Source organism: Kryptolebias marmoratus, linkage group LG20, assembly GCF_001649575.2.
Source record: "Kryptolebias marmoratus isolate JLee-2015 linkage group LG20, ASM164957v2, whole genome shotgun sequence".
Taxonomy (NCBI): Eukaryota; Metazoa; Chordata; class Actinopteri; order Cyprinodontiformes; family Rivulidae; genus Kryptolebias; species Kryptolebias marmoratus.
Window position 1 is genome coordinate 14,578,120 of NC_051449.1, and position 23,982 is coordinate 14,602,101.

The following is a 23,982-nucleotide window of genomic DNA, read 5'->3' on the forward strand; positions in this document are numbered from 1 at the left end:
TCAAAATTAAACGAAATAAACATTTGAAATATATGAGTTTGTATGTAATGTATGAATATAATATACAAGTTTCACTTTTTAAATGGAATTACTGAAATCAATCTACTTTTTCATGATATTCTAATTTTATGACCAGCACCTGTATATACAAGAACCAAAAACAAAAGCAGAATATGTAAGGAATGAAGCACCTTCAAAAACAAGAAATAAAGCAGATAATAATAAAACCACAACCTAAACCTCACAGATATCACTGTGTGTATATTTGTCTCAGTACCAAGTATTAGATGTCAATGGCAGACATCTTAAAAAAATAAAAATAACATAAAAACTGTCACAGAGTGTTGTGGATTTGGAAGTTATTGTGTTACTTGTATTTGTAGTTTTTTGTTGTTTGCAGTTAGTTCATTTTATCATTTTGTTCTTTTCCCCTCATCCTCTCCTTGGTACTCATTAGTCCATGTCCTGTCCGGTCCCTGGTGTTTGCCTCTGCTGTTAACAATGTAGTCATTAAAGACTTTACAAGAGAAGCAATTACTTGTAATTTTGGCTCAATTTCACCTACATATGATGGTGTGTGGTGGAAGGGACCCATTTTTTAAAATGAAAAAAACCTCAGAGTAAAAATATTGGAGAGGGTGATCAGTGAGTGAGGACAGGTGTGCTGATTACTAATAAAAAATAGGTGGCATGTAAGGACTGTGGAGGCAATCTAATGAAAAAGATCATAAGGCAAACAAAGAACAAGAACATAACTAAATTAAAATGAGCAGTTCTTGAAGAAATCCATGCCTGTCTCCTTCTGTGCCAATGTTTTAAACAAGGATCTTGCACAATCTGGTAGCATTCAGAGTATGAGATGGGGATGACTTTCAACTACTTCCATACCAAATTTTAGCTCAAAATCAGTAAAAGTGACTGAGTTACAGTCATTTTTGTATTGGCTAAGGTTGATTAAATCTTGATTCAGGTTAACTCCTAAAGTAAATCAGTTGTATTTGTACATCCAGTGATTACTTTACCTCTAGTTCATAAAATGTTTTGAAACACACAGTGTCTGCAATTTCATAAACATCCTCCTATATTCATGGCGGTGGGCAGTATTTATTACAGCATAATAATCCTAAGAAAACTGAACAAAGTTTTTATTAAAGACATCAAAAATAAACTGACTATAATAACAAAGATGTTTGCTATAGGGAATGTGAATATAAGTTAAAATTGTTGCTCTTTTTTTGTTTGTTTTGTTCTTTCTTTTGCCAGAGCCTTTCTAGTCGAGTCGAGCAGAGTAAAGCTAATGTTGAAGCCGTTCAGGCGCACATGGGTAAATTCAGCAATCGGGCTTTCATCACCAGAAGCACTCATGATTCCACTCTGCTTAACTTCTCTGAAATCAATGAGAGTGTTTCCAAACAGCGAGCTCTCATCAGCAGCACGGGGGAGCAGATACACAAACTACTGCAGGTCTCCTCACCACCTCACTGTTCAATCTCTGCTCATACAGGAGTAACACATGCAAATATCTGCAAAACTTAATCACAAAAGTTATTATCTCTGGGTTTTTTTCCATTGTGATCAAGGAGAACCAATCGATGCTCGGTGTGACAGATGGAGACAGCAGTGAATGGAGGGCTTACACAGAATATGTGGACAGGATGATCGTTTCTGGCTTCTCTAACGCTGTCCGCTGCTCCCTGCAGTACCTCATGGACAACACTGATGCAGCTCAGTGTATTGCGCCGCTGTTTGAAATCAAGCTGGTACTCAACAGCAACGAGATGACCTTCGACCCTTCACTGGACCTAAACCACGGTGGTAACTTCTATGACATTGTGGATAAAATGGTGGCCAATATCACAAACATGGCGTCCTTTATTCCCAGAATGGCAGCCCACACACACCTGAATAACTATCAGGTGGTGAACAGATGAGATTATACATCCACAATGCGTTCTTACACAAATACACAAAGATCCTTGACGGGTGCAATCTTGTTTTCTCATCTTGTAGGGTGACATAAATGAAATGGAGGATTTATCAGAGATGTGTCATGTCATTCGCTCACGAGCACGCACATCTGTCGCCAAGGTTTGTGCTTTTTTTATTCTTCACTGGAGGCTTATGCCGAATTTCTATAGGTGTAAAGATTGTGTCTGTTTTCAGGTCAAAGAGTACCAGGCTTCATTTTCAAGCTACCGCTACCTTTGGACTGATGACAGGTCAGATGAGGGTGACTGCATTTTTTAATTGGTCAAATTCCTTGTGTAAAAATGACATTTTAGTGTTTTGTTCTTTTTTTAATCTACATTTTAGGTCTGAGTTTATGAGGCAGTTTCTGCTCTACGGTCACGTTTTGAGCACAGAGGAAGCCGAGCTGTATGCTGATTATGAACTGAAAAAAAGCCCACCCACCCTGGACAACTTTAAAGATCAAGTGTGTAGCACTTTGGTGACTCACTCCTTTTATTAAGGATTGTGTGAATCTTGATCAGCATTTACACAATTGTTTTTCTGTTTTGTTTTGGGGGCTTTTTCATCATATTTTTTTCAAATTTAAGTATTTCTGCATATATGTTATTTTAGCCATTCATATATGAAAACGTTTATCTCATTCAGGAGATGGGTGCTATGACTTTTGGTTTTTGTAACTTTGATACTTTTTTAAATATTTAGCTTTATTTATAAATACTTTCCCATATAAATACATATAAATATTTTCAATTCCTTTAAAACATTTTTGTTTTTTAACTTTGCTTCAGCTCTATGTTTATAAAATTACGCTATTTGTAGTTTTTAGCTATCAGCCTGTTAGTTTTAGCTTCTAGTTACCATTTTTTACTTTTACCTTTTAGCTAGCTTTTTTGGGGGGTTAGCTAGCCTTTTGCAAATTTTAGCTTCTGAATAGCTTTTTGCCACTTTAGCTTTAATTAAATTTTTGCAGCTTTTAACTAGCATTTTGCCCTTTTTACCTTTTAGCTAGCCTCTAGCTACTTTTAGCTTCTAGCTACCATTTTGATACTTTTAGATTTTAGCTAGCCTTTTGTTAAAGTTAGCTTTCAGCCAGCCTTTTGCTACTTTTGGCTTTTACCTAGCATTTAGCCTTTTTAGCATTTAGGTAGTGTTCTTTTTGGTTTAGCTTTAACAACTAATTTTCATCTCTTTTTGCAGATTTTCAGCACTCAGCATTCACTCTGCTTTTTTACAGAAAATGCAGATTCTGTCATTTATTTAGCATTCAGAGAGCTGTTTAGTTAAATCACAGTGAGTGGATTATTCCTCCATCCAGATCAATCTCTTTGAGTCGCTGTATGTGCGCGTGAGCAAGATGGAGGACAAGAAGGTGTTTTGTGGCTGGCTGCAGCTGGACATCAGACCCTTCAAGCACACACTGATGAATGTCATCAAGAGGTGGAGCTGGATGTTTAAAGAGCATCTTCTCAACCACGTCAACCAGAGGTTAAACACACATACAGACAAGTCCCTGTCACTCTTTGCAACTCAGAAATCTAATGTGATGTTCTGTTTTTGTCTCTACAGTGTGAGGGAAATGTCCTGTTTTCTTGAGGACACAGCCAGCGGTCTTTCTACGAAGGTGTCCGATGGGGATTATGCAGGTCTGGTGAGCATAATGGGACACCTCATGGCCATACGAGATCGACAGATTAGTAATGAGCAGCACTTCAAACCGCTCAAGTCCACTGCTGAGCTCCTCAAGTCCTACGGACAGCAACTTCCAGAGAGTGTCTACACACAGCTCGAGGCACGTAACAGCACTCCAGCACACAGAATGTCGACAGGAAATGCCTATCGGGGCATTACCTTATGTGCTTCTTTGCCACTTCACACAGGAGCTGCCTGAAAAGTGGAAAAGTCTAAAAAAAGTTGCTTTCACGGTCAAACACGAGGTGGCACCGCTGCAGTCTAATGAAGTTTCAGTTATAAGGAGGAAATGTGTTCGCTTTGAGGTGAGGCTGAGTGTGAGTTAGGTAGGATGTCAAGCCTGCAACCTCTACAAAGAGCTCGATATCTGATACACAAAGCTTCCTATTTTCTTTCCTGCATTATATATGAGGCCTCACCCCCACCAGTAGCTGAAGATTTATGTTCAGAGAGATAGTGTATTCTGAATTTACCCTTTTTTTCTCTCTCTCTTTTTAGGTGAAGCAGCATGAGTTCAGGGAACATTTTCGTGCTGAGTCAATCTTTAGGATCGATGTGGAGACGCCGTATAAACTAATTGATAAGGTGAGCGGTGGAAGAGAATCTTTTACAAACTAAAAAAAAGGGAAAAAGAGCGATCACTGCTAAAGTTGTCTGAACTGAACGATTAAAGGAAATCTATGGAGCAACCTAAGTGTGACAGCAGACTGAACTGTTGTTTTTCAGTGTAATCAATCAGTAGCAGCAATGGAGATGGAAATGAAGAAGCTGCAGGACACCGCCGCTCTGTTCGAGGTCAGCTTCCCCGAGTACAAGCAGCTGCGCCAGAGTCGCTCGGACATCATCCTGGTCAAAGCAGTCTGGGACATGGTCATCTTTGTCAGGGTACATTTGTACACACAAAATTTTTTTTTTTTTTTTACTACCATTTACTGCCAAAAGACAAGAGCTGGGCAATAATGTTTTTGCCTGTGTGTGTCTGTCTGTTAGCGAAATATTTCATGAACCAGTGAACAGATTTTACTGAAAACATCAAACATCAACAACTGATTAAACTCACCACAGCTGATCAACACTAGCCCATATAAAAATGGCTAAAACTCAGATAATTCTACAGATATTGATTTAAAACTTGGTGTGGTAGTAGCTGAGAGTCATCAAAAACACATACTCGGAGCACTACACATTGCACCACATCTTTGCCTAAAACTTTGGCATTGATTGTTACAGTGAACACAATCTATCTGTTAGTGAAATATCTCATAAACCATTGGATGGATTTTAAATAAACTAAATACTGTGCATACATCAACAAATGACTGACATTTGAAGCATTTGGAGGTTTGAACTCATGATCTATTTTCCTTAATAACTGTCTGCTATAAAGAATCATTAGAGAAATAATCTGTAATTCCTAGACAAGTATAAAAGACTGGACCAAGACGCCGTGGAAAGAGATCAACGTAGAGCAGATGGACATGGAGCTGCGGCGGTTTGCTAAAGTATGAGTTGGCGCATTTTGCTTATGATGCGATTTGAAGGGGAGTACATTTTCAATAGCCTTGAGTGTTTCTGTGCTGTGCTGCAGGAAATGAAGATGCTAGATAAGGAAGTGCGAGCTTGGGATGTCTACTTGGGTCTGGAATCGACTGTGAAAAACCTGCTGACCTCTCTGAGAGCTGTCAACGAGCTGCAAAACTCTGCCATCAGGGAGAGACACTGGCAGCAGCTGATGAACACCACAGGGGTATGGAAGTGCATATGCTGCTGCGCCGTGATGCTGTTTTGACATGATTCTGCTCTAAAGACTAATTATTTAGATCAGGGGTCTCCAATCCTGGTCCTCGATGGCCACTATCCTGCATGTTTTCCTTGTTTCCCTGCTCCAACACACCTGATTCCGTGGTTAAATCACCTCTTCATGTTCTGCAGATGCCTGTTAATCAGCCATTGATTCAAATCAGGTGTGTCGGAGCAGAGAAACAAGTAAAACATGCAGGATAGTGGCCCTCGAGGACCAAGGTTGGAGACCACTGATTTAGATGATCCTAACCACAGACTGGCATGTGTTTGTTTGGATCCTCAGGTCAGGTTTGTGATGGGGGAGGGCACCACGTTGGGGGACCTGCTGGAACTGCAGCTTCATCGTGTCGAGGATGAGGTCAAGAACATAGTGGACAAAGCTGTAAAAGAAATGGGCATCGAGAAGGTACAGGAGCCTGTGTACTGATGCTTTTGTAATTTATTTTGCCTAGCTTTCCTTTCATATATAGCACTTTTTACAGATATAAATCACAAAGTGCTTCACAATAAAATACATAAAAATTGTATAAGTACAGAAGAAACAGAATAAAAGCAGAAGATAAATAAGAACATAAAACCAACTTGGGCATAATGTAATAAAAAGATATTAACATGCACACACACCTTTGGCAGCAAGCAATAAAAACAAAATAAAGATATGAAAAAAACATTCAATTACAAAAATATCTAAGATAATCAATCTAAAAATGAAGTCTTATATGAATTTTCTACCATTGTTTAAGAAGCAGCCAACAAATAGTTCTGAATTTAAATCCACAGTTGACCAAAAATGTAAACTCACAAGTCATAAAATCTTTTGAACTGTCCCTTCTTTCTATTTTGTAGTGTTTGTTGGTACAGTCCTGTTTAGATTATTTTTTTGTTTCCAGGTTTTAGCAGAGATAACCCAGACCTGGAGTGTTATGTCATTATCATATGAGACACATACGAGCACGGGAACTCCTTTGCTTAAAGCTGATGAGAATTTAATTGAAACTCTTGAGGACAATCAGGTGAGTCTGTTCACTGGATTCCTGACAGCATATGAGTAACACTTTATTTGCTCAGGAGAGAAACAGAACTGTTTCATTACGAGTTCAATGTTAAAGGGCTTCAGGTCATTAGGATCACTTTGTGACATTAAAGAAACAAATGACTGCAACTGAAAAAATAAAATAAAATGCCAAAGAAAGAGAAGATGCCAAAGTGATTTTGTATGCTAATAAAGTGTCATGTAATGCCCCTGTGTGATTTGTCTTCAGGTGCAGCTGCAGAACATCCTGATGAGTAAGTACGTGGAGTATTTCCAGGCAGAAGTGAGTGGATGGCAGAGGAAGCTGATGGTGGCCGACCTGGTCATCTCCACCTGGATGTGTGTCCAGAGGACGTGGGCCCACCTCAACAGCATCTTCACAAACAGTGACGACATCCGCTGCCAGCTGGCCCGTGATGCTGAGCGTTTCCAGGGAATACACACTGACTTTCAGGTAACAGTGCAGGCCAGCCTAAATTGTTGTTTTGTTTGTTTGTTTGTTTTTTGTAAAGATTTGCTCTCCTTTCATGTAGACGTTGATGACTGAGGTGGTGCAGAACAGTAACGTGGTAGACGTAACCAACAAGCCTGGCTTCCAGGAGAGCCTGGAAACCTTACAGCAGAGGCTGTCTGTGTGTGAGAAGGCCCTGGCTGAGTATCTGGAGACTAAGAGACTCACATTCCCCAGATTTTATTTTGTCTCTGCCTCAGACCTGCTGGAGATCGTCTCCAAGGGAACACAGCCCAAACAGGTGACAGAAAACAAATTATCTTCTCCCAGAAAGAGCCTGTGCATCTGTTGCTACCAGAATGTAGTCATCAGTTCTGAAGTCTTGTGTCTAAGACTGAAAAACAGCATTGCAAATTGAAATAGATTAATTCTGTGTGTTTGTGGGGTTGTTTTCTTTGTTTTTAGGTGACCAGGCACTTACTGAAGCTGTTTGACAACATAGCAGATCTTCGCTTCAAGGACTTAGACGGTTCCCAAGGAGGGGAGGAGGATGGGGTGGCGGTTGCTATAGGGATGTACAGTCGAGAAGGAGAATATGTTTCCTTCTCTGAGCCATGTACCTGTGAAGGACAGGTATTTGAAAGCAAAAAAAATAAATAAAGATTTTTGTGCACAATAATTTCCTCTTTTAACTTTATGGTATATCTGTGAAATGTGTCTGCATTTACACTGTATTGTGAATATGGCCACATGTTTTTTGTTCACATATAAAGTGCTTTTCTGAACTTTTTACCTCTCCATTTTGATCCAACTCCAGTACTTTTGTGTCTTTCTGCAGGCTGAGTGTTGGTTGGGGGCCTTGGAGAGCACCATGCGTTGTACCGTGCAGAAGGAGATTCAGGAGGCCGTCGCTGCCTACGAAGACAAACCACGAGACCAGTGGCTCTTTGACTACCCTGCACAGGTTCGATCAGGCAGTCTTTAAAATGAACTTTGTCATTTTAAAAACACACACTTTATCTTGTGTGTTTTTTGTCTATAGGTATCATTAACTGGCAGTCAGGTGTGGTGGGCCACGGATGTGGGTATTGCCTTTGCCAGGGTGGAGGAAGGATTTGAAACCGCTCTGAAAGACTACAACAGAAAACAGGTGTTGCAGAGTAACTTGTTGTTACATTTGTAGGTGAACAAAGTGGCCCTTTTGTTCAGTGATCCTCTGGTTTTCTAGATCACGCAGCTCAACTCGCTGATCCACATGCTGCTCGGAGATCTGACTCCTGGGGACAGACAGAAGATAATGACCATCTGCACCATCGATGTCCATGCTCGAGATGTGGTCGCCAACCTTATTTCTCAAAAGGTAGCTCTAATTATTCCAGTCTACATACCTGGATGAGAGTTATTTGAGCCTCGTGAAAGTGTTATTGCTTGGTGCCTGTTAGGTGACGACTGGACAGGCGTTTGCTTGGCTGTCTCAGTTACGCCACCGCTGGGATGAAGGAACTCGACACTGTTACGTTAACATTTGTGACGCCCAGTTCCAGTTCAGCTACGAATATCTGGGGAATACAAACAGACTGGTCATCACTCCGCTCACTGACAGGTGATTACAGAAGCTACATCAGTACACACAAGCACACGGAGCAACCACAATGTTCATAAAGTATACTTCAAAAAGTGGGGTTCCTTGAAGGAAGGCATATTATCCGCTGCCTTTCATGCCAGAGTTTAAGACTAAGATCACCTCATGTTGAAAAATGAATTCTATGTGTTTTGGTCAAACTTTGAACTCAAATTTGATGTCAGTATCTGTAAATTTGAGTTATAGCTATTGTTTAATTGGCTCATGTTGCTGTGGTGACCATTTTAATAGAGGTTGACCACAAAAGTTAATCAGTTGTAGATCTCTACCTAATGATAACATTCTGATAGTTTCAATAAAGTATTTGTAGATATACACCCAATAATTACTTTCTGAAAGTTTTATTAAAATCAGTCAAGTGGTTTATGAGATGTGTCGCTAACAATGTTGTCTCCAAATGGATAATGGCAAAATTTTAAACAAAGATCTTGTACAATCTGTTACTGCTCAGAATATGTGTTGGCAATCAGTCTCAGCTACTACCACACCCAATTTAAGATCAACACAAGTAAAATTATCTGAGTTTTAGCCCTTTTTGGAGTTTTTAATATTGGTTTGCCATAAAAAGCCATCTTGAATCAAGTTGTAGTTATATATATGAAATGATTACTTTCTGCAAGTTTTATTAAAATTCATCCAGGAGTTCATGAGATATTTTAGGAACAAGCAGATACAAAAACACAAGCACACACAGGCACGGGCAAAAACATTATCGCCCAGTATTTGTCTTTCGGCAGTGGGCAACAATAATGAATTCCCTTTTTCCAATAACCACAAACACAGCTATTTAAGCATTGTGTCTCATTTGACAAGTTGTGGAGGCTTAAAAGCACCCACTACATATAAAGTAATATCATAAAAATTTAATGTGATATCACAGCTTTCATTCTGTTCAATTGAATCTGCTGGTTATTGATTGTTTTCTTTTATATATATTTACATCTTGACTCCAACACTGTCAGGTGTTACATAACCCTGACCCAGTCTCTCCATCTGACTATGAGTGGTGCTCCGTCTGGCCCAGCTGGCACGGGTAAAACAGAGACCACTAAAGACCTTGGACGCTCCCTAGGCATCATGGTGTATGTGTTCAACTGCTCAGAACAAATGGACTACAAGGTGACAGACTGCGGAGGCACTCCTCCCAATGCTCAGATATTTGTACTCTACTTTTCAAAATAGTCAGCCTATTGTGTGTTTCCATCCCATTTCTTCAGTCAATAGGTAATATCTATAAGGGTCTGGCTCAGACAGGAGTGTGGGGTTGCTTCGATGAATTCAACAGGATCTCAGTGGACGTTCTGTCAGTGGTTGCTGTGCAGGTCAAGACCATACAAGATGCTGTACGCAACAAAAAGCAGAGGTATACGTGTGTCTTTAATGCAACTCCTGTCTTTATATTAGTTTGCTTATGTGGTCTGAGCTTTCGCGATGCACCCGTTAAACCTTCTGTGTGAGTAGGTTTCATTTTCTGGGAGAGGAAATCGAGTTGAAACCAACGGTGGGAATCTTCATCACTCTGAACCCTGGCTATGCTGGCAGAGCAGAGCTCCCAGAAAATCTAAAGGCTCTATTCAGGTCAGATACACTGAGAATAAAATGAAGAGTTGACAAACTCCAGCAGTTTCTTATTTGCAGCCTCTTTGTTTAACATTCAGGCCGTGTGCAATGGTAATCCCAGACTTCGAGCTGATCTGTGAGATCATGTTGGTGGCCGAAGGGTTTATTGATGCACGTCTGCTGGCACGCAAGTTTATCAGCCTCTACACTCTGTGCAAGGAGCTGCTGTCGAAACAGGTGTGTGCATTAACAAAATGTCAGAACACTAAATGTAACTAGTAAAAACTGCACTTTCTGTCAAACTTCATCCAATTCTTCACCAACTATTTGAAATTTGAAAACTGAGTTGCTAAATCTAAAAAGGCAGAATACTAGTTAAAAGGTAAAATGAAAAAAATAAAATAAAAAAGTAGCAAAACACTAGCTAGAATTACCAAAAGGGAAGCTAAAAATAGCAAAAGGAGCTAGACTCCTGCTTTCAGCAAAAGTCTGGCTGAAAGCTAAAAGAAGCAAAAGGCTAATTAAGGGTTAAATGTAGCAAAAAGGCTAATTAAAAGTAGTAAAAGGCTCATTAGAAGCTAAAAGTAGCAGAATGGTAATGAAAAATAGTAGAAGAAGGGAAAAAATAGAGCAGGTATGCTGAAGCAGATTTCAAATAGAACTGTGTTTTTGAAAGAATTGAAGAGATCAAAATGTATTAAACATTTTGAAAAGTATCAAAGTCACAAAACCCAAAGGTCCTGGCACCCATCCCTTAAATCATCTGAACATTTTGATATATGAATGATTAAAATAGCACCAAGTATGCAGTAGTAGTTAGATTGAAAAAAAAAAAAAAACAGAAAAAAGATTTACAGAAAAATAAAAAATAGGAAAACAATATTGTGAATCAGCACTGACTCAACTTTTCACTGTTTCTGTTTTGGGACAACTATTGAGTGCAACACTGAATGATAAGAGAAATATATCTTCTTTGGTGCATAACATATTCAAAAAAATGTAGCTTTGATTTTTTTTTTTTTTCACATATTTTAGGATCATTATGATTGGGGTTTACGTGCTATAAAGTCAGTCCTGGTTGTTGCTGGTTCACTGAAGCGAGAGGAGCGCAGCAGACCTGAAGAACAGGTGGGCTGGTGTTCACACAGATAAAAAAACAAAACAAAAACAATATTTAATATTGTGCCTTTTGCGTTTTCACAAGCCTGAGCTTAATAACACTTTTGCTTCATGGCATAAAATCTGTTCTGCCTCATTTTCTTCCCAGGTGCTGATGCGAGCGCTGAGGGACTTCAACCTGCCGAAGATAGTGACCAGTGACGTGCCCATATTCCTTGGACTGATCAGTGACCTGTTCCCTCAGCTGGATGTGCCCAGGAAGAGAGACCCCACTCTGGAAAATGCTGTTCGTCAGTCAGTCAGTGAGCTGCGCCTACAGCCAGAGGAAAACTTCATACTGAAGGTGCTGCATCCGTTTAGCTCGTGGGAAATATTAAAATAGTTTGTATTTTATATGGCATATTAAATGATATTGTGACTTCCGTGTTTGTGTGTTGACAGGTGACTCAGCTGGAGGAGCTGCTGGCTGTCAGACATTCTGTTTTTATCGTAGGGGGGCCGGGCACAGGAAAGAGTCAGGTCAGCAGCAATCTACTCTCTACATCAGTGGCACTGAATACAAAACAAGATTCTCACTCCTACTTATAAAAACAAACACGTTCATATCTAAAGCAATCATTCATGGATTAATATAATTTATCTAAATTACTTTGAGGGACTATGATGGCTTCGACTTTTACAGAAAGTTGTGTGTTAGACATTTAGGATGTGTGTCTCACAGATTTTGAAGACCCTCTACAGGACTTATTCTAACATGAAGATGAAGCCCGTTTGGAACGATATTAACCCAAAAGCTGTTACCACAGATGAGTTGTTTGGATATCTGCACCCCGCTACCAGAGAGTGGAAAGATGGTGAGGGAGCTTAAATATTTCAGAAGAAAATAACGATCAAAAGGTAAAAAAAAAAAAAAAAAAAATCAAAGAAAAGCAGCAGTGATCCAAAAAACTGTCAAACCATAATTCATTTATGAATCTCATCTCAAAATAAATTGGAAATTTAAAGGGTAATCATTCTGGTTCAGAGTCAGTTTATGATCATGTTTTTATGCTTCCTTTAGTGCAACAAAAATAGTATTAATGTCATATTTTTTTTCCTCAGCAATGGTCTGGTGATAGTGATGTATGTTTTACCCTTTTTCTTCGCTTTAGGTCTGTTCTCCTCGCTGATGAGAGAGCTGACCTCAGTGACCCATGATGGACCCAAATGGATTGTTCTCGATGGGGATATTGACCCTATGTGGATCGAGTCTCTCAACACAGTCATGGATGATAACAAAGTGAGATTAAACAAGTTCTCAAATATTGTACTGTCTTCTCCATTGTGTTCAATAGATTCTGTGGTCAGTGTGTGGAGTTTTAATTTGCTATGATTTTCACATTAACCACCTAAAGCCCAAACTAATATGTTTTATATTTTATGCCAGTCTCTGGGTGGATTGTGCTATTACTTTGTATGTTAAAGCCCTGATTTGACCTTTTTTAATCAATTTTCTGGTTCATCTGAGCAGGTTTTGACTCTTGCCAGCAATGAAAGGATCAGCTTGTCTTCCTCCATGCGTCTTCTCTTTGAGATCTCTCATCTAAGGGCTGCTACTCCGGCTACAGTGTCCAGGGCAGGAATACTGTACGTCAACCCACAGGACCTTGGCTGGAGCTCGTAAGACTCACAGTAACCGTAAACCCAGTTTCACTCTTACAATTGTTAACTTGTTTTACTTTTTAAGACAGGACTTTGCATCCCTCTATGTTTTCAGTTATGTGGCGAGTTGGATAGACACTCGGCAGGCCCAGTCAGAGCGAGCCAACCTCACCATTTTGTTTGACAAGTATGTGCCGTACTGTTTGGAACAGGTCCGCTGCAACCTAAAAACCATCACGCCCATTCCAGAAAACAGCATGGTCCAGGTCTGATCTTAGTCCTTAAATGAGAAAGGATTATTTTACTCAATTCTCTCTGTTGCTCAGTAAAGTGTAGCAGCTCTACATTTGCTCGATCAGACACTGTGTTCCTTGCTGGACTGCCTGTTGATGGAGGACAACACTCCAGCTGACTCCCCCCGAGAGCTTTATGAGATCTACTTTGTCTTCGCCTGCGTCTGGGCTTTTGGAGGGGCTCTCTTTCAGGATCATGTGAGTGCTGACTAAATGTGGGAGCAAAACCTTCTTTGAGCAGTGTTTTACACCAACAAATAGTAACTAATTCAAACTCTTACATCACTCCAACCTGTTGTGTTTTACCCACTGCTGCCCAACATCCATTTCAGCTGAATGACTACCGTGCTGAATTCAGCCGCTGGTGGTCCAAAGAGATGAGAGCTGTGAAGTTTCCTTCTCAGGGCACAGTCTTCGACTATTTCATTGACTCTGAGACCAAAAAGTTTACGCCCTGGAGTGAAAAGATGGTGCCATTTGAGTTAGAGCCTGATGTCCCGTTGCAAGTGTGTAATTGCCTAAAACGTGTCTATCTAAAGCAAGCAAGAAGTATAACACATTATTTAACTCACTGAGGCAGCTCGCTCAGTTTTGTTGTGTAATGTCTGTTTCAGACTGTGCTGGTCCACACCCCAGAAACCATCTGTCTAACCTACTTCATGGACCTGCTGCTTCAGAGAGGCAAACCCATCATGTTAGTGGGAAACGCAGGAGTGGGCAAAACCATCCTGGTGTCTGATAAAGTCACCAAACTGAAGGAGGACTTCATGGTGGCGAAAGTACCCTTTAACTACTACACCACATCAGCCATGCTGCAGCGTAAGAAAAAAAAAAGATTAAAACCAAAGGAACAAAAATGTAAAGAAGTAATGTTAATTATTTTATTAACGTACAATTACCTAGTGGATTTTGCACATTTTCACCAGCTAAATGAAAAACTTTAACTATCTTTGCATTTTTATCAGTGAGTTACTTGCAGTGGCCACAATTTCATATTTTCAAATGGTCCCATATGAACTTTAGGCGTCCTGGAGAAACCTTTAGAGAAGAAAGCTGGTCGTAAATTTGCTCCTCCTACTGCCAAGAGACTCATCTATTTCATAGATGACCTCAACATGCCTGAGGTGGATGTTTACGGGACTGTCCAACCGCACACACTCATACGCCAGCACCTTGACTACAGCCACTGGTAAAACTGTCTGGACACATTAACATTGTCACAGTTAGAAAGGACGGCTTTATAAAGATTCTCCTCCTGCAAAGTTTGAGGGGTTTAAATTTGCTGAAATATTTTAGGTATGACAGACAAAGGCTGGTCCTGAAGGAAATCCATAACTGTCAGTACATCACCTGTATGAACCCTACAGCAGGAAGCTTCTCCATCAACCCTAGACTGCAGGTACTAATGAGTACCATGACAGAAATGTACTCTATTTACACTGAGATGAAATGCAAAATAAATTAAGTTCTTTAGTTAAATAACATATGAAGAACTTAGCTATTGTTCTACTACTTTTAGCTTCTAGCAGGCTTATTGCTACTTTTAGCCTCTAGATAGCCTTTGACAATTTTAGTTGCCTTTTGCTACTCTTAGTTTTTAGATTTTTGCTACTTTTAGCTATTACCTTACCTTTAGCTCCTTTAAGCTTTTAGCTATTGTTCTGCTTCTTTTAGATTTAACAGCTTAATATCAGGTTCTTCAGCATTTAGCATTTATTTAGCATTTTCTGTGAAAATGCAGTTTTTCGAGCTACATTTGATGTAAGCCTATTTCTGAAAATAACATTATAAACTGCAGTCTGTGTAATTCACAGACTCTGTATGATTATAATTATCCCGTTTCTTCTCCAGAGGCACTTCTCTGTGTTTGCGGTGCATTTCCCCGGTGCCGATGCATTAGCTACCATCTTCTCCAGCATCTTGTCTGCTCACTTCCTTCAGGGAGGATTCAGCTACGGAGTCTCACGCTCAGTTGGGACTCTCATGCAGGTTCACAACATCAGAGCAACATTTGCCTACTTTAAATAAAAGAAAAAAGACGCTTTTTATTTTTACTTTTATCATATTGTTTGATTCTGAACATCCAGGCAGCAATCTGTCTGCACCAAAAGATCAGCCAGAACTTCCTCCCGACAGCCATCCGTTTCCACTACATCTTCAACCTGAGAGACCTCGCCAACATATTCCAGGTGACAAATAATGTGTGCTTGTTGTCTAAATTACAATTAATACATAAAACTAGTGTCAAATTATTGTTGATTTGTTTTAATTATCTATGCAATCCAAGGGAACTTATAAATTCATAAAAGACAACATGTAGACTCAAAGTTTTTAAATACAAGTGAGCATTTGTCGGTTTTGTCAATGCAGAAAGTATGCTGTGTTTTTCTGATCTGATCGTGTTAAGTCATGATTTCCTGATGTGCAGGGCATCCTCTTCACCCTGCCGGAGAGCATCCGTTACCCCATGGACCTGGTTCACCTGTGGCTTCATGAGAGCTCCAGAGTCTACTCTGACAAGCTGATGGAGGAGAAGGATGTGGAGCTCTTCAATAAAATCCTGCTGGACACTGGGAAAAGATATTTTGAGGTACAAAAAAAGCCATTATATTTGTTTGTTTAAAATATTTTAGCAAAAATGTAACATGTTTTAACTTAAAATTATGAGTAAAAGGGCCGCCTTGAAAGCTTAAGTTACTTAGGACTAACATCTAATGTTCTCTCGATTACAAAGTCCTGGTTGTGTAAATCTCCATGTTAGTTTGGTTGATTTGAATTAACTCACTGATTAAACTCCTTTTGGTTGTCGTTTGAATTATAATAATAATTTAACTCTATTTAACTTTAATAAAATCTGCAAATCTATATTAGCCTGATAAAAAAGTGTGGGGTCATTTGAATGGAGTTCATTAATGGATTGAACCGAAACATTACGTTGAATTTAAAAGTTAATTTCAATATAACTAATGTGGCTTTTAGTTCCAAAGTGTTCTTGGTACAACAGAACTCTTTGTCATTATTCAATGTTTAACTAATACTCTAGTAACTCCAAAACGAACTGCTGTTGATTGGAAGGAATCCCCATCTCTCTGAAAATTATGTTTGTAGAAACTGTCTCAAATATAGCGAAAATTCACATTAAGGATGGCCTTAGCTTAGAGAGCGAGGGACAAAACTTAAGAATGGAGATGAAACAAACATCTGAGGCTGACTGACCTGTTAAGATGCCCTTTGATTCTAATTCAGTCAGGCAAGAATACCATTTTTATTGTAGTCACAATGGATTTTTGTTTTACTCGTAATTTAATTTAGTCTGAACAGCATCACTAATAGTTTTTCAGACTGACATTTAATAATAAGCTAAAACAACAAACAGGCAAAAACCTTTTTTATTTTGATTATTTTGATTTCAGGCCATTTAAAGTTCATTTAAAATGAGCGTGCTCATCATTTCCTCTTTGCTGCTGTTTTTGCCCTTTTTTCCAGGGAATAGATGATTCCATCTTTATTCATCAGCCTTTGGTGTACTGTCACTTTGCTCAGGGAGTAGGAGAGCCACGCTATCACCAGGTTTGATGCATACACACACACAACACACACATATACCAAGTTAGTCACAGCTTCATGGATGTGGACTCTGTGTTGCTCATTTAAACTATGTGTGTATTATTTAATAACAGTTATGAATGCAACTCATCATTTAAATTAATTTATTGCACAGATTTTCTGTGGCTCCCATATAAATCTCATGATAACTGCAGTTACCAGCAAACTGGTTTGCTTTCTCTACTCTGTGAGAAACCTAGTTTCTCTCTGTAGCTGGATGTCATAAACACAGTCGGTCTTACTCAAAGGAGGATAGTTCTTTTCTCGATTTGGCCTTCCACTCAGGCTTCAGACTGGGAGAAGCTCCAGAAAACGCTGGTTGAGGTTCTGGAGCATTACAACGAGCTGCACGCCGTCATGGACCTGGTTCTGTTTGAAGAAGCCATCCAGCATATGTAAGAAACACATTCAGACACCTGTTTATCAGCTCCGGCCAGACACACACTAACATGCCACAAAGAAGGATTTCCAGGGATGAGCTCAAATGTAAACGGCAGACAATAAACACGCCACTCTGGTGTTTGGGTTCAGATGTCGGATCAGCCGCATCCTGGAGGCCCCTTATGGTAACGCCCTGCTGGTGGGGGTTGGGGGCAGCGGGAAGCAGAGTCTGTGTCGGCTGGCTGCCTTCCTGAGCTCCCTGGAGGTTTTCCAGATAACGCTCCGGAAAGGATATGGCATCAATGATCTGAAGGTGAACTTTCATTTACACAGAAGTTATCCAAGTGCCACTTTTGGGTTGATACGTACTGACTCTTTTCAGTATGTAAAAACAGCAGTGCCTTTATTCTTCATCATATTTTCATTGAAAACCTGCCTGCCTTGATTGCCTGCAGAGTGATATCGCAGCGCTGTACATAAAAGTGGGAGTTAAGAACATTGGGACAGTCTTCCTTCATACAGACGCTCAGATTCCAGATGAACGCTTCCTGGTGCTCATCAACGATATGCTGGCTTCAGGTTTGTTCACAACTTCTTTAATAAACAACATCTACTTTCATGAGTAGATCTTACTAAGCAATGAATACGCATAGATATTTTCTTTATCGTCATTATTATACTGTCTAAGATGCTGTATTTATGACTTTTTGTGTCATTTGAGTTAATATTAATATAAACACTATGAGCACATGTTGTGCTTTTTAGGGGATATTCCTGACCTGTTTAGCGATGAAGAAGTGGATATGATTGTAGCATCGATCCGTATGGAGCTGAGGGGATTAGGACTCATAGATAGCAGAGACAACTGCTGGAGTTTCTTCATTGAACGAATAAGAAGGCAGCTCAAGGTCTAAAACGTCATTTCACCACTTTATTATTAAGGGTTTTACTCATTTATTGCTTTAATTCACCTTTTTTGTGATTTTGTTTTCCCCCCATCAGGTGGTTTTGTGTTTCTCACCGGTTGGATTTACGTTGCGTACACGTGCGAGGAAGTTTCCCGCTCTGGTTAATTGTACTGCTATAGACTGGTTTCACCCCTGGCCTCACCTCGCTCTGCAGTCCGTCAGCTCTACGTTCATAGAGAAGGTACCTGGGCTGGAGGTAAGAACAGTTCGGAACAAATTTAGTTGGTTTTCATTCCAATAATATGTCTTGTGATTATACACTTAAATCTGTTCTTGTTTGTGTAAATTTCTTCAACCCATGTCTGTGTTCTTGTCGTGCAGCGGAAAGTAAGGGCATCCATCAGCGAGTTCATCTCCTACGCCCACACGAGCGTCAACGAGGTGAGAGCTGCTGCAGAGCACCGGTCAGCAGCCGCAGTTCCTTTTATTTTCTTTGACATCGTGTGTCGGCCGGTTTGTTGAAGGTGAGCGTGAAGTACCAACAGAATGAGAAGCACTTCAACTACACCACTCCAAAGAGTTTCCTTGAGTTCATGAAGCTGTACGACAACCTGCTGGGGAAAAAACGCACAGAACTGACCCAGAAAATGGACCGGTTAGAGAATGGACTGCAGAAACTGCTCAACACTGCATCACAGGTTGGCAAACGTGCACAAAATACGTACGTTAGACTTGCCTGTCTTGAACATATGTGTGGCTTCTGACAGGTGGAGGATCTCAAAGCCAAGTTAGCAGTGCAGGAGGTGGAGCTGTGGCAGAGGAACGCAGATATCGAAGCGCTCCTCGCTAAAATAGGACAACAGACGGACAAGCTCAACCAAGAGAGAGCTGTAGCTGACGAAGAGGAGCAGAAGGTACGAGTGTGTGACTTTAAGGCCTAAAGCAGGAACAAAATAGGGGTGAGACAATTAATTGCTCTGCCTTTTTTTTTGTTTGTTTGTTTGCTTGTTTTTTTGCAACACAGTAATCTATAAACTTACACCAAACATTTGAATTTTAATCAGTAAAATAAAATGCTCTCAAGTTAACCGAGTCAACCTGATTTAAGATGAGTGCGACTGTCAGAGACCAAGCAGTACAACATGGAGGACACAAGTGTTTCATTCAAAAAGTGTTTTTTTATTTAAAAAAAAAAAATTAAACAAATGGCTAACAGAACAAACATTTAACAGTCATGCCAATAAAAGAGGTCAACTTAATACACAGGACTCAAAAATCATAACTAACTAAACCTCAAACAGAAATGAGACAAACTGACCTACAACATAAAGGAACTTAAATGCTGATTTAGCTAAACCATATAGACAAACAAGGGGAAATAAAAATGGCTGCCACATAACTTCTAAGCTAAACAATGAAAATAAACCCTAAAACACCCCTCCGACATGAAGCATGTGGTTCAGTCCAATGAGGCAGTCAGCACTACTTCAGGAATCTCAGCCCTCGCCACACCTTTTGCCAGCCAGGAAGGAGAAGCCAAACACCCAGGTAACTCAAAAGAAAAAAGTATTACCACCACATAAAATTGAACTTTGACCTTGCAGTGTAAATATGTGTGCACTCCATATAAACATTGTAAGGTGTGATAGAAAACTAATAGATAACCAATACATTGGATAATGATTATTTTGTTTAAAGTAGTGACTGCAAAGTAAACTAAAGTGAAACAAGGTTGTGCTGAGGTGTGGATCTTACCCTGTGTGGCTTGCCACACCGCGACAACCAACCAATCCTAAAAAAAAACAAAATTATTTTAATTCAGGTAATGTGACAAATACCGACCTTAGATTTGGTGTGGAAGTAGCTCAGAGTGATCCCCAACACATATTTTGAGTGCCAACAGATTGCACAAAATCTTTGTTTAAAAATTTCCAATTAACTGGTGGACACAATCCTGTTTGTCTGTTAGCAAAATATCTCATGTAGCATTGTACAGATATTAATCTTTCAGGAAATAACAATTTGATGTAATGCTACAATTGATTAACTGTTGACATTGACCCAATTCAACATGGCTGCCACAGATAATTAACAATAGCAAACACAAAAATGGCTATAACTCACTTTTTTTAATATTGTGTTAAAAACTGATGTATCCGTAGGTGAGAGCCTTTGACAACACATACTCTGAGCACAACATCTTCCAATATCACATGAGATTGAGCATAACTTTATAACTTTCAAGGTTTGATCAAAACAGCTACAACATAAGATGATCTTAGTCTAAAGCTCTGTCATGAAAGGTGGCGGGCAATGTGCATTCCTTTAATGGGACCATAGGTGAGTGAAAATAGGCCAGAATTACAACAAAGCATCTAGAAAAAAGGATTACTTGTATGTTTTTGTAATTGTTCAGGTGGAAGCAATTCAAGCTGAAGTGACAAAACAACAGCAGGAGACAGAGGAGGACTTGGCCAAGGCTGAACCGGCTCTGCAGGCAGCCAACACAGCCCTCAATACTCTAAACAGGGTAAAGTGTTTCAGCACACAGGAGACACCTCAAGCTGTTTTATTTATTTGTCATATTTTATTTCATTTATTTTATTAGATGTGTCTATTGTAAGCAGAAGAACGATGTGTTACAAGATTGTCTCTAATATAACCTCAGAAACAGAGTAATGAGTGTGTATGTGTGTGTGTGTGTGTGTGTGTGTGTGTGTGTGTGTGTGTGTTTGTTTCAGCTGAACCTGACAGAGCTGAGGACATTTCCCAACCCTCCAGGTATTGTTACCAATGTGTCAGCAGCTGTTCTGGTGCTGCTGTCTCCCCAAGGCCGAATCCCCAAAGATCGCAGCTGGAAGGCCTCCAAGATGGTTATGAGCAAGGTGATATTTTACAGAAAGGGCTGGTGTTGTAAGCAATTTATGGCTGATATCACAAAATCTAAAAGAACACTGCTGATAAATTCTGAGTAAACAAGCTTTTAGGATGATATGTTTTGAAGCAGTTTCCTTTCTCTGTGTTGTCCAGAAAGTCTCTCTCTATCTATATATATATATATATATATATATATATAGAGAGAGAGAGAGAGAGAGAGAGAGTCTAACAATGCTGTCATGTTGGGTCCACTCTGCACAAATGTTTCTCCAGGTGGACGACTTCCTGCAGGCTCTGGTGAACTTTGACAAAGAGCACATCCCCGAGGCCACAGTGAAGTGTGTGAGAGACGACTACCTCAGCGACCCCGAGTTCAACCCGGAGTTTGTGCGGCAAAAGTCGTCGGCCGCTGCAGGCCTCTGTGCCTGGGTGATAAACATCGTACGCTTCCACGAGGTACAGACACAACACAAGGAAAGTCCGTGTGTGGTGGTTAGCAGTCAGCAGCACTGTTGTTGTTCTTAACAGACTTCCCTCTTTCCTATACTTGTGCTGCCCTGGATAGATTTTTGTAAGTACATTTCCACTTTTTTGTTTTTGTTGTTATATTTCCTGTAATAACTGTATTGTATATTAAAATGTACAATCTTATATTTATTACTCGCCACTGAAGGCAAAGGCAGAGTAATAATGTTTTTGGCCATGCCTGTGTGTTTGTTTGCCTGTACTGTTTGCAACGGACTTTAATGAAGTATGCAGAAATCAATCACTGGGTGTACATTTGCAGCTGAATAACCTTTGGAGTCAACCCCGTTCAAGATGGCTGCCACAGTTAATTGACCATCGCCTTCACAAAAACAGCTATAACTCAGCCAATTTTAGTGATGCTGAGCTAATATTTGGTGTGGTAGTAGCTGACAGTCATTCCCAACACATACTCCAAGCGCTAACAGATCACTCAAAATATCACAATATTGCATAAAATTGTGCATAATGTTGTTTTTTTTTTCAAAGGTTTGACCAAAACTGAAAAGCTACACCTCTGTCATTTCTTTTTATAAGATTATCTGGCAGCGGGCGATATGCATTCCTTTGAGGATTGTTAGGTCTTTCATGATGTTTGCGTGTGCAGGTGTTCTGTGAGGTGGAGACGAAGAGGATGAGTCTGTCTCAGGCTAACGCAGATTTGGCCGAAGCTGCTGAGAAGCTAGAGGTCATCAGGAAAAAACTTGCAGTGAGTCTGTTTAGAAATTCCCCNCCCGTTTTTATTACGTGTAAATGTTGAAAGGATTTAATGGCACAGAAAATGATTAGTGGAGGATCTGTTGGTCAGTGGATTTGAGGTTACCAGAATGGATTGGTAGTTATTTCCAGTGATAGCAGGCAGCTGTGTTTACTAATGGCCATGCCAGTGACTTAACTGCTAATGAAAATAACTTTATAGGTTATCTAAACCTAGTTGTTGAAAATTAGCTTGTTTAGATAGTGGTAATTGATTTTTGTTTTCCTAAGCAATTTCTGGACCATGTTAAAGATGTAAATTAAATGTATTAGCATCATTAATTTTCTGGTTTGCTCAAACTTGAAATAACATTATTTTCATGACCATCTCTGACAATGGAGCATCTCCTCCTCCCAGGAGCTGGATGGTAACCTGGAAACTCTGACATCAGCATTTGAGAAAGCCACAGCAGAAAAACTGCGCTTCCAGGAAGAGGTCAACCTCACCAACAAGACAATAGAACTAGCTAATCGACTGGTTAAGGGTTTGGAGGTGAGTATGCATTAATCAGCTCGTAACTGGAGATTATAATCACTCATACCTCTGAGCTATACATCCTTTATTATCAGCAGCTGCCATAAGAGGTGGGCAGTCATGTAATTGCCAAAGTTTCATACGCTAAACCAACAGAACATAATCATTGGCTTTACACCTAAAACTTAACTTTTGGAGCCAGCCTGATTCCACCACAGCTAATCAACATTAGCAAACTCAGAAATTGCTCTAACTCAGTTAGTTTTTGAAATATTAAGCTAAATTTTGATGTGTTAGTAGCTAAGAGTCATCCCCAATCTATAATCTGATCACTAATGAGACTTTTCAATTAAAAATTTGGCATCCATAGAGGCGGACAATATGCATTACTTCATAAAATGCTAGTTTTATTTCAAATTTTATTACCCCATGCCATTTTAAACGCACTTGATTTAGGTGTTGATGAGGATGAAAGGGGATGAAAGTGTGTGTGTGTGTGTGTGTTTCAGAGTGAGAATGTGCGCTGGACCCACTCAGTGGCTCAGTATCACGAACAGGAGGCAACTCTCTGCGGAGACATTCTGCTGACTGCAGCTTTCATCTCCTACGCCGGCTCCTTCTCGAAGAAATACAGGAGGGAGCTGCTGGACAACCTCTGGATGCCATTCCTCCACAACCAAAAGGTTTCAAGATATTTTCTCCCCGTCCACTCCACAGCAGACTAACTTTAGATTGCTGTATACATTTCCATCTAATTTGTGTGTGTGTGTTCACCAGGTGCTTATTCCCATGATGTTTGGCTTGGACCCAGTGTTGATGCTGACTGATGACGCTACAGTGGCCCAGTGGAACAATGAAGGCCTACCTGGGGACAAAATGTCCACTCAGAATGCTACCATCCTCACGAACTGTGAGCAGAGATTATAGATTTTCTCCATTATCTGGTCCCGCTGGTGGCTTTCTGACACTTGGCGCCAACAGTTCAGGTTGGCTTTGTGACACCTCTGGGTAACGTGCCCACTGTTTCAGGTGAGCGCTGGCCTCTGCTCATTGACCCTCAGCTGCAGGGCATCAAATGGATCAAGAGTCGCTATGGTAACACTCTCAAGGTTGTCAGTTTGGGGCAGAGGGGGTGAGTGTTTCTACTTTTACAATCCTTTAGTGCTGACATTTCCTTCACCCAGTGCTGTTTCACATAAAAAATCATGTTATAAAAATGTTCCTCTTTCTGTGTGTGTGTGTGGGGGGGGGG

At 40.1% G+C, this 23,982-nt stretch overlaps 1 protein-coding gene across 1 annotated transcript in view; it reads left to right on the plus strand.

Annotated features, from left to right (window-relative positions):
• dnah9l (dynein, axonemal, heavy polypeptide 9 like) overlaps positions 1-23,982 on the plus strand; it is a 36,866-nt gene that overhangs the window by 5,481 nt on the left and 7,403 nt on the right. Inside the window, exons 11-67 of the mRNA XM_037981918.1 lie at positions 1,264-1,324; positions 1,417-1,916; positions 2,011-2,088; positions 2,164-2,219; positions 2,314-2,434; positions 3,287-3,456; positions 3,538-3,760; positions 3,849-3,965; positions 4,159-4,245; positions 4,387-4,545; positions 5,079-5,162; positions 5,249-5,407; positions 5,747-5,869; positions 6,354-6,476; positions 6,726-6,950; positions 7,030-7,248; positions 7,413-7,580; positions 7,786-7,911; positions 7,990-8,097; positions 8,176-8,307; positions 8,390-8,550; positions 9,552-9,708; positions 9,807-9,952; positions 10,051-10,167; positions 10,248-10,386; positions 11,185-11,277; positions 11,417-11,611; positions 11,710-11,787; positions 11,990-12,122; positions 12,420-12,547; positions 12,779-12,927; positions 13,025-13,175; positions 13,269-13,400; positions 13,535-13,708; positions 13,817-14,021; positions 14,226-14,391; positions 14,499-14,601; positions 15,054-15,191; positions 15,290-15,391; positions 15,631-15,792; positions 16,689-16,772; positions 17,094-17,203; positions 17,340-17,502; positions 17,645-17,768; positions 17,955-18,097; positions 18,192-18,353; positions 18,479-18,538; positions 18,622-18,795; positions 18,865-19,011; positions 20,514-20,627; positions 20,839-20,982; positions 21,248-21,430; positions 22,107-22,208; positions 22,614-22,748; positions 23,240-23,413; positions 23,508-23,640; positions 23,760-23,862. Coding sequence (XP_037837846.1) covers positions 1,264-1,324; positions 1,417-1,916; positions 2,011-2,088; positions 2,164-2,219; positions 2,314-2,434; positions 3,287-3,456; positions 3,538-3,760; positions 3,849-3,965; positions 4,159-4,245; positions 4,387-4,545; positions 5,079-5,162; positions 5,249-5,407; positions 5,747-5,869; positions 6,354-6,476; positions 6,726-6,950; positions 7,030-7,248; positions 7,413-7,580; positions 7,786-7,911; positions 7,990-8,097; positions 8,176-8,307; positions 8,390-8,550; positions 9,552-9,708; positions 9,807-9,952; positions 10,051-10,167; positions 10,248-10,386; positions 11,185-11,277; positions 11,417-11,611; positions 11,710-11,787; positions 11,990-12,122; positions 12,420-12,547; positions 12,779-12,927; positions 13,025-13,175; positions 13,269-13,400; positions 13,535-13,708; positions 13,817-14,021; positions 14,226-14,391; positions 14,499-14,601; positions 15,054-15,191; positions 15,290-15,391; positions 15,631-15,792; positions 16,689-16,772; positions 17,094-17,203; positions 17,340-17,502; positions 17,645-17,768; positions 17,955-18,097; positions 18,192-18,353; positions 18,479-18,538; positions 18,622-18,795; positions 18,865-19,011; positions 20,514-20,627; positions 20,839-20,982; positions 21,248-21,430; positions 22,107-22,208; positions 22,614-22,748; positions 23,240-23,413; positions 23,508-23,640; positions 23,760-23,862 — 8,123 coding nt within the window. The remainder of the gene's footprint in view (positions 1-1,263; positions 1,325-1,416; positions 1,917-2,010; positions 2,089-2,163; positions 2,220-2,313; positions 2,435-3,286; positions 3,457-3,537; positions 3,761-3,848; positions 3,966-4,158; positions 4,246-4,386; positions 4,546-5,078; positions 5,163-5,248; positions 5,408-5,746; positions 5,870-6,353; positions 6,477-6,725; positions 6,951-7,029; positions 7,249-7,412; positions 7,581-7,785; positions 7,912-7,989; positions 8,098-8,175; positions 8,308-8,389; positions 8,551-9,551; positions 9,709-9,806; positions 9,953-10,050; positions 10,168-10,247; positions 10,387-11,184; positions 11,278-11,416; positions 11,612-11,709; positions 11,788-11,989; positions 12,123-12,419; positions 12,548-12,778; positions 12,928-13,024; positions 13,176-13,268; positions 13,401-13,534; positions 13,709-13,816; positions 14,022-14,225; positions 14,392-14,498; positions 14,602-15,053; positions 15,192-15,289; positions 15,392-15,630; positions 15,793-16,688; positions 16,773-17,093; positions 17,204-17,339; positions 17,503-17,644; positions 17,769-17,954; positions 18,098-18,191; positions 18,354-18,478; positions 18,539-18,621; positions 18,796-18,864; positions 19,012-20,513; positions 20,628-20,838; positions 20,983-21,247; positions 21,431-22,106; positions 22,209-22,613; positions 22,749-23,239; positions 23,414-23,507; positions 23,641-23,759; positions 23,863-23,982) is intronic.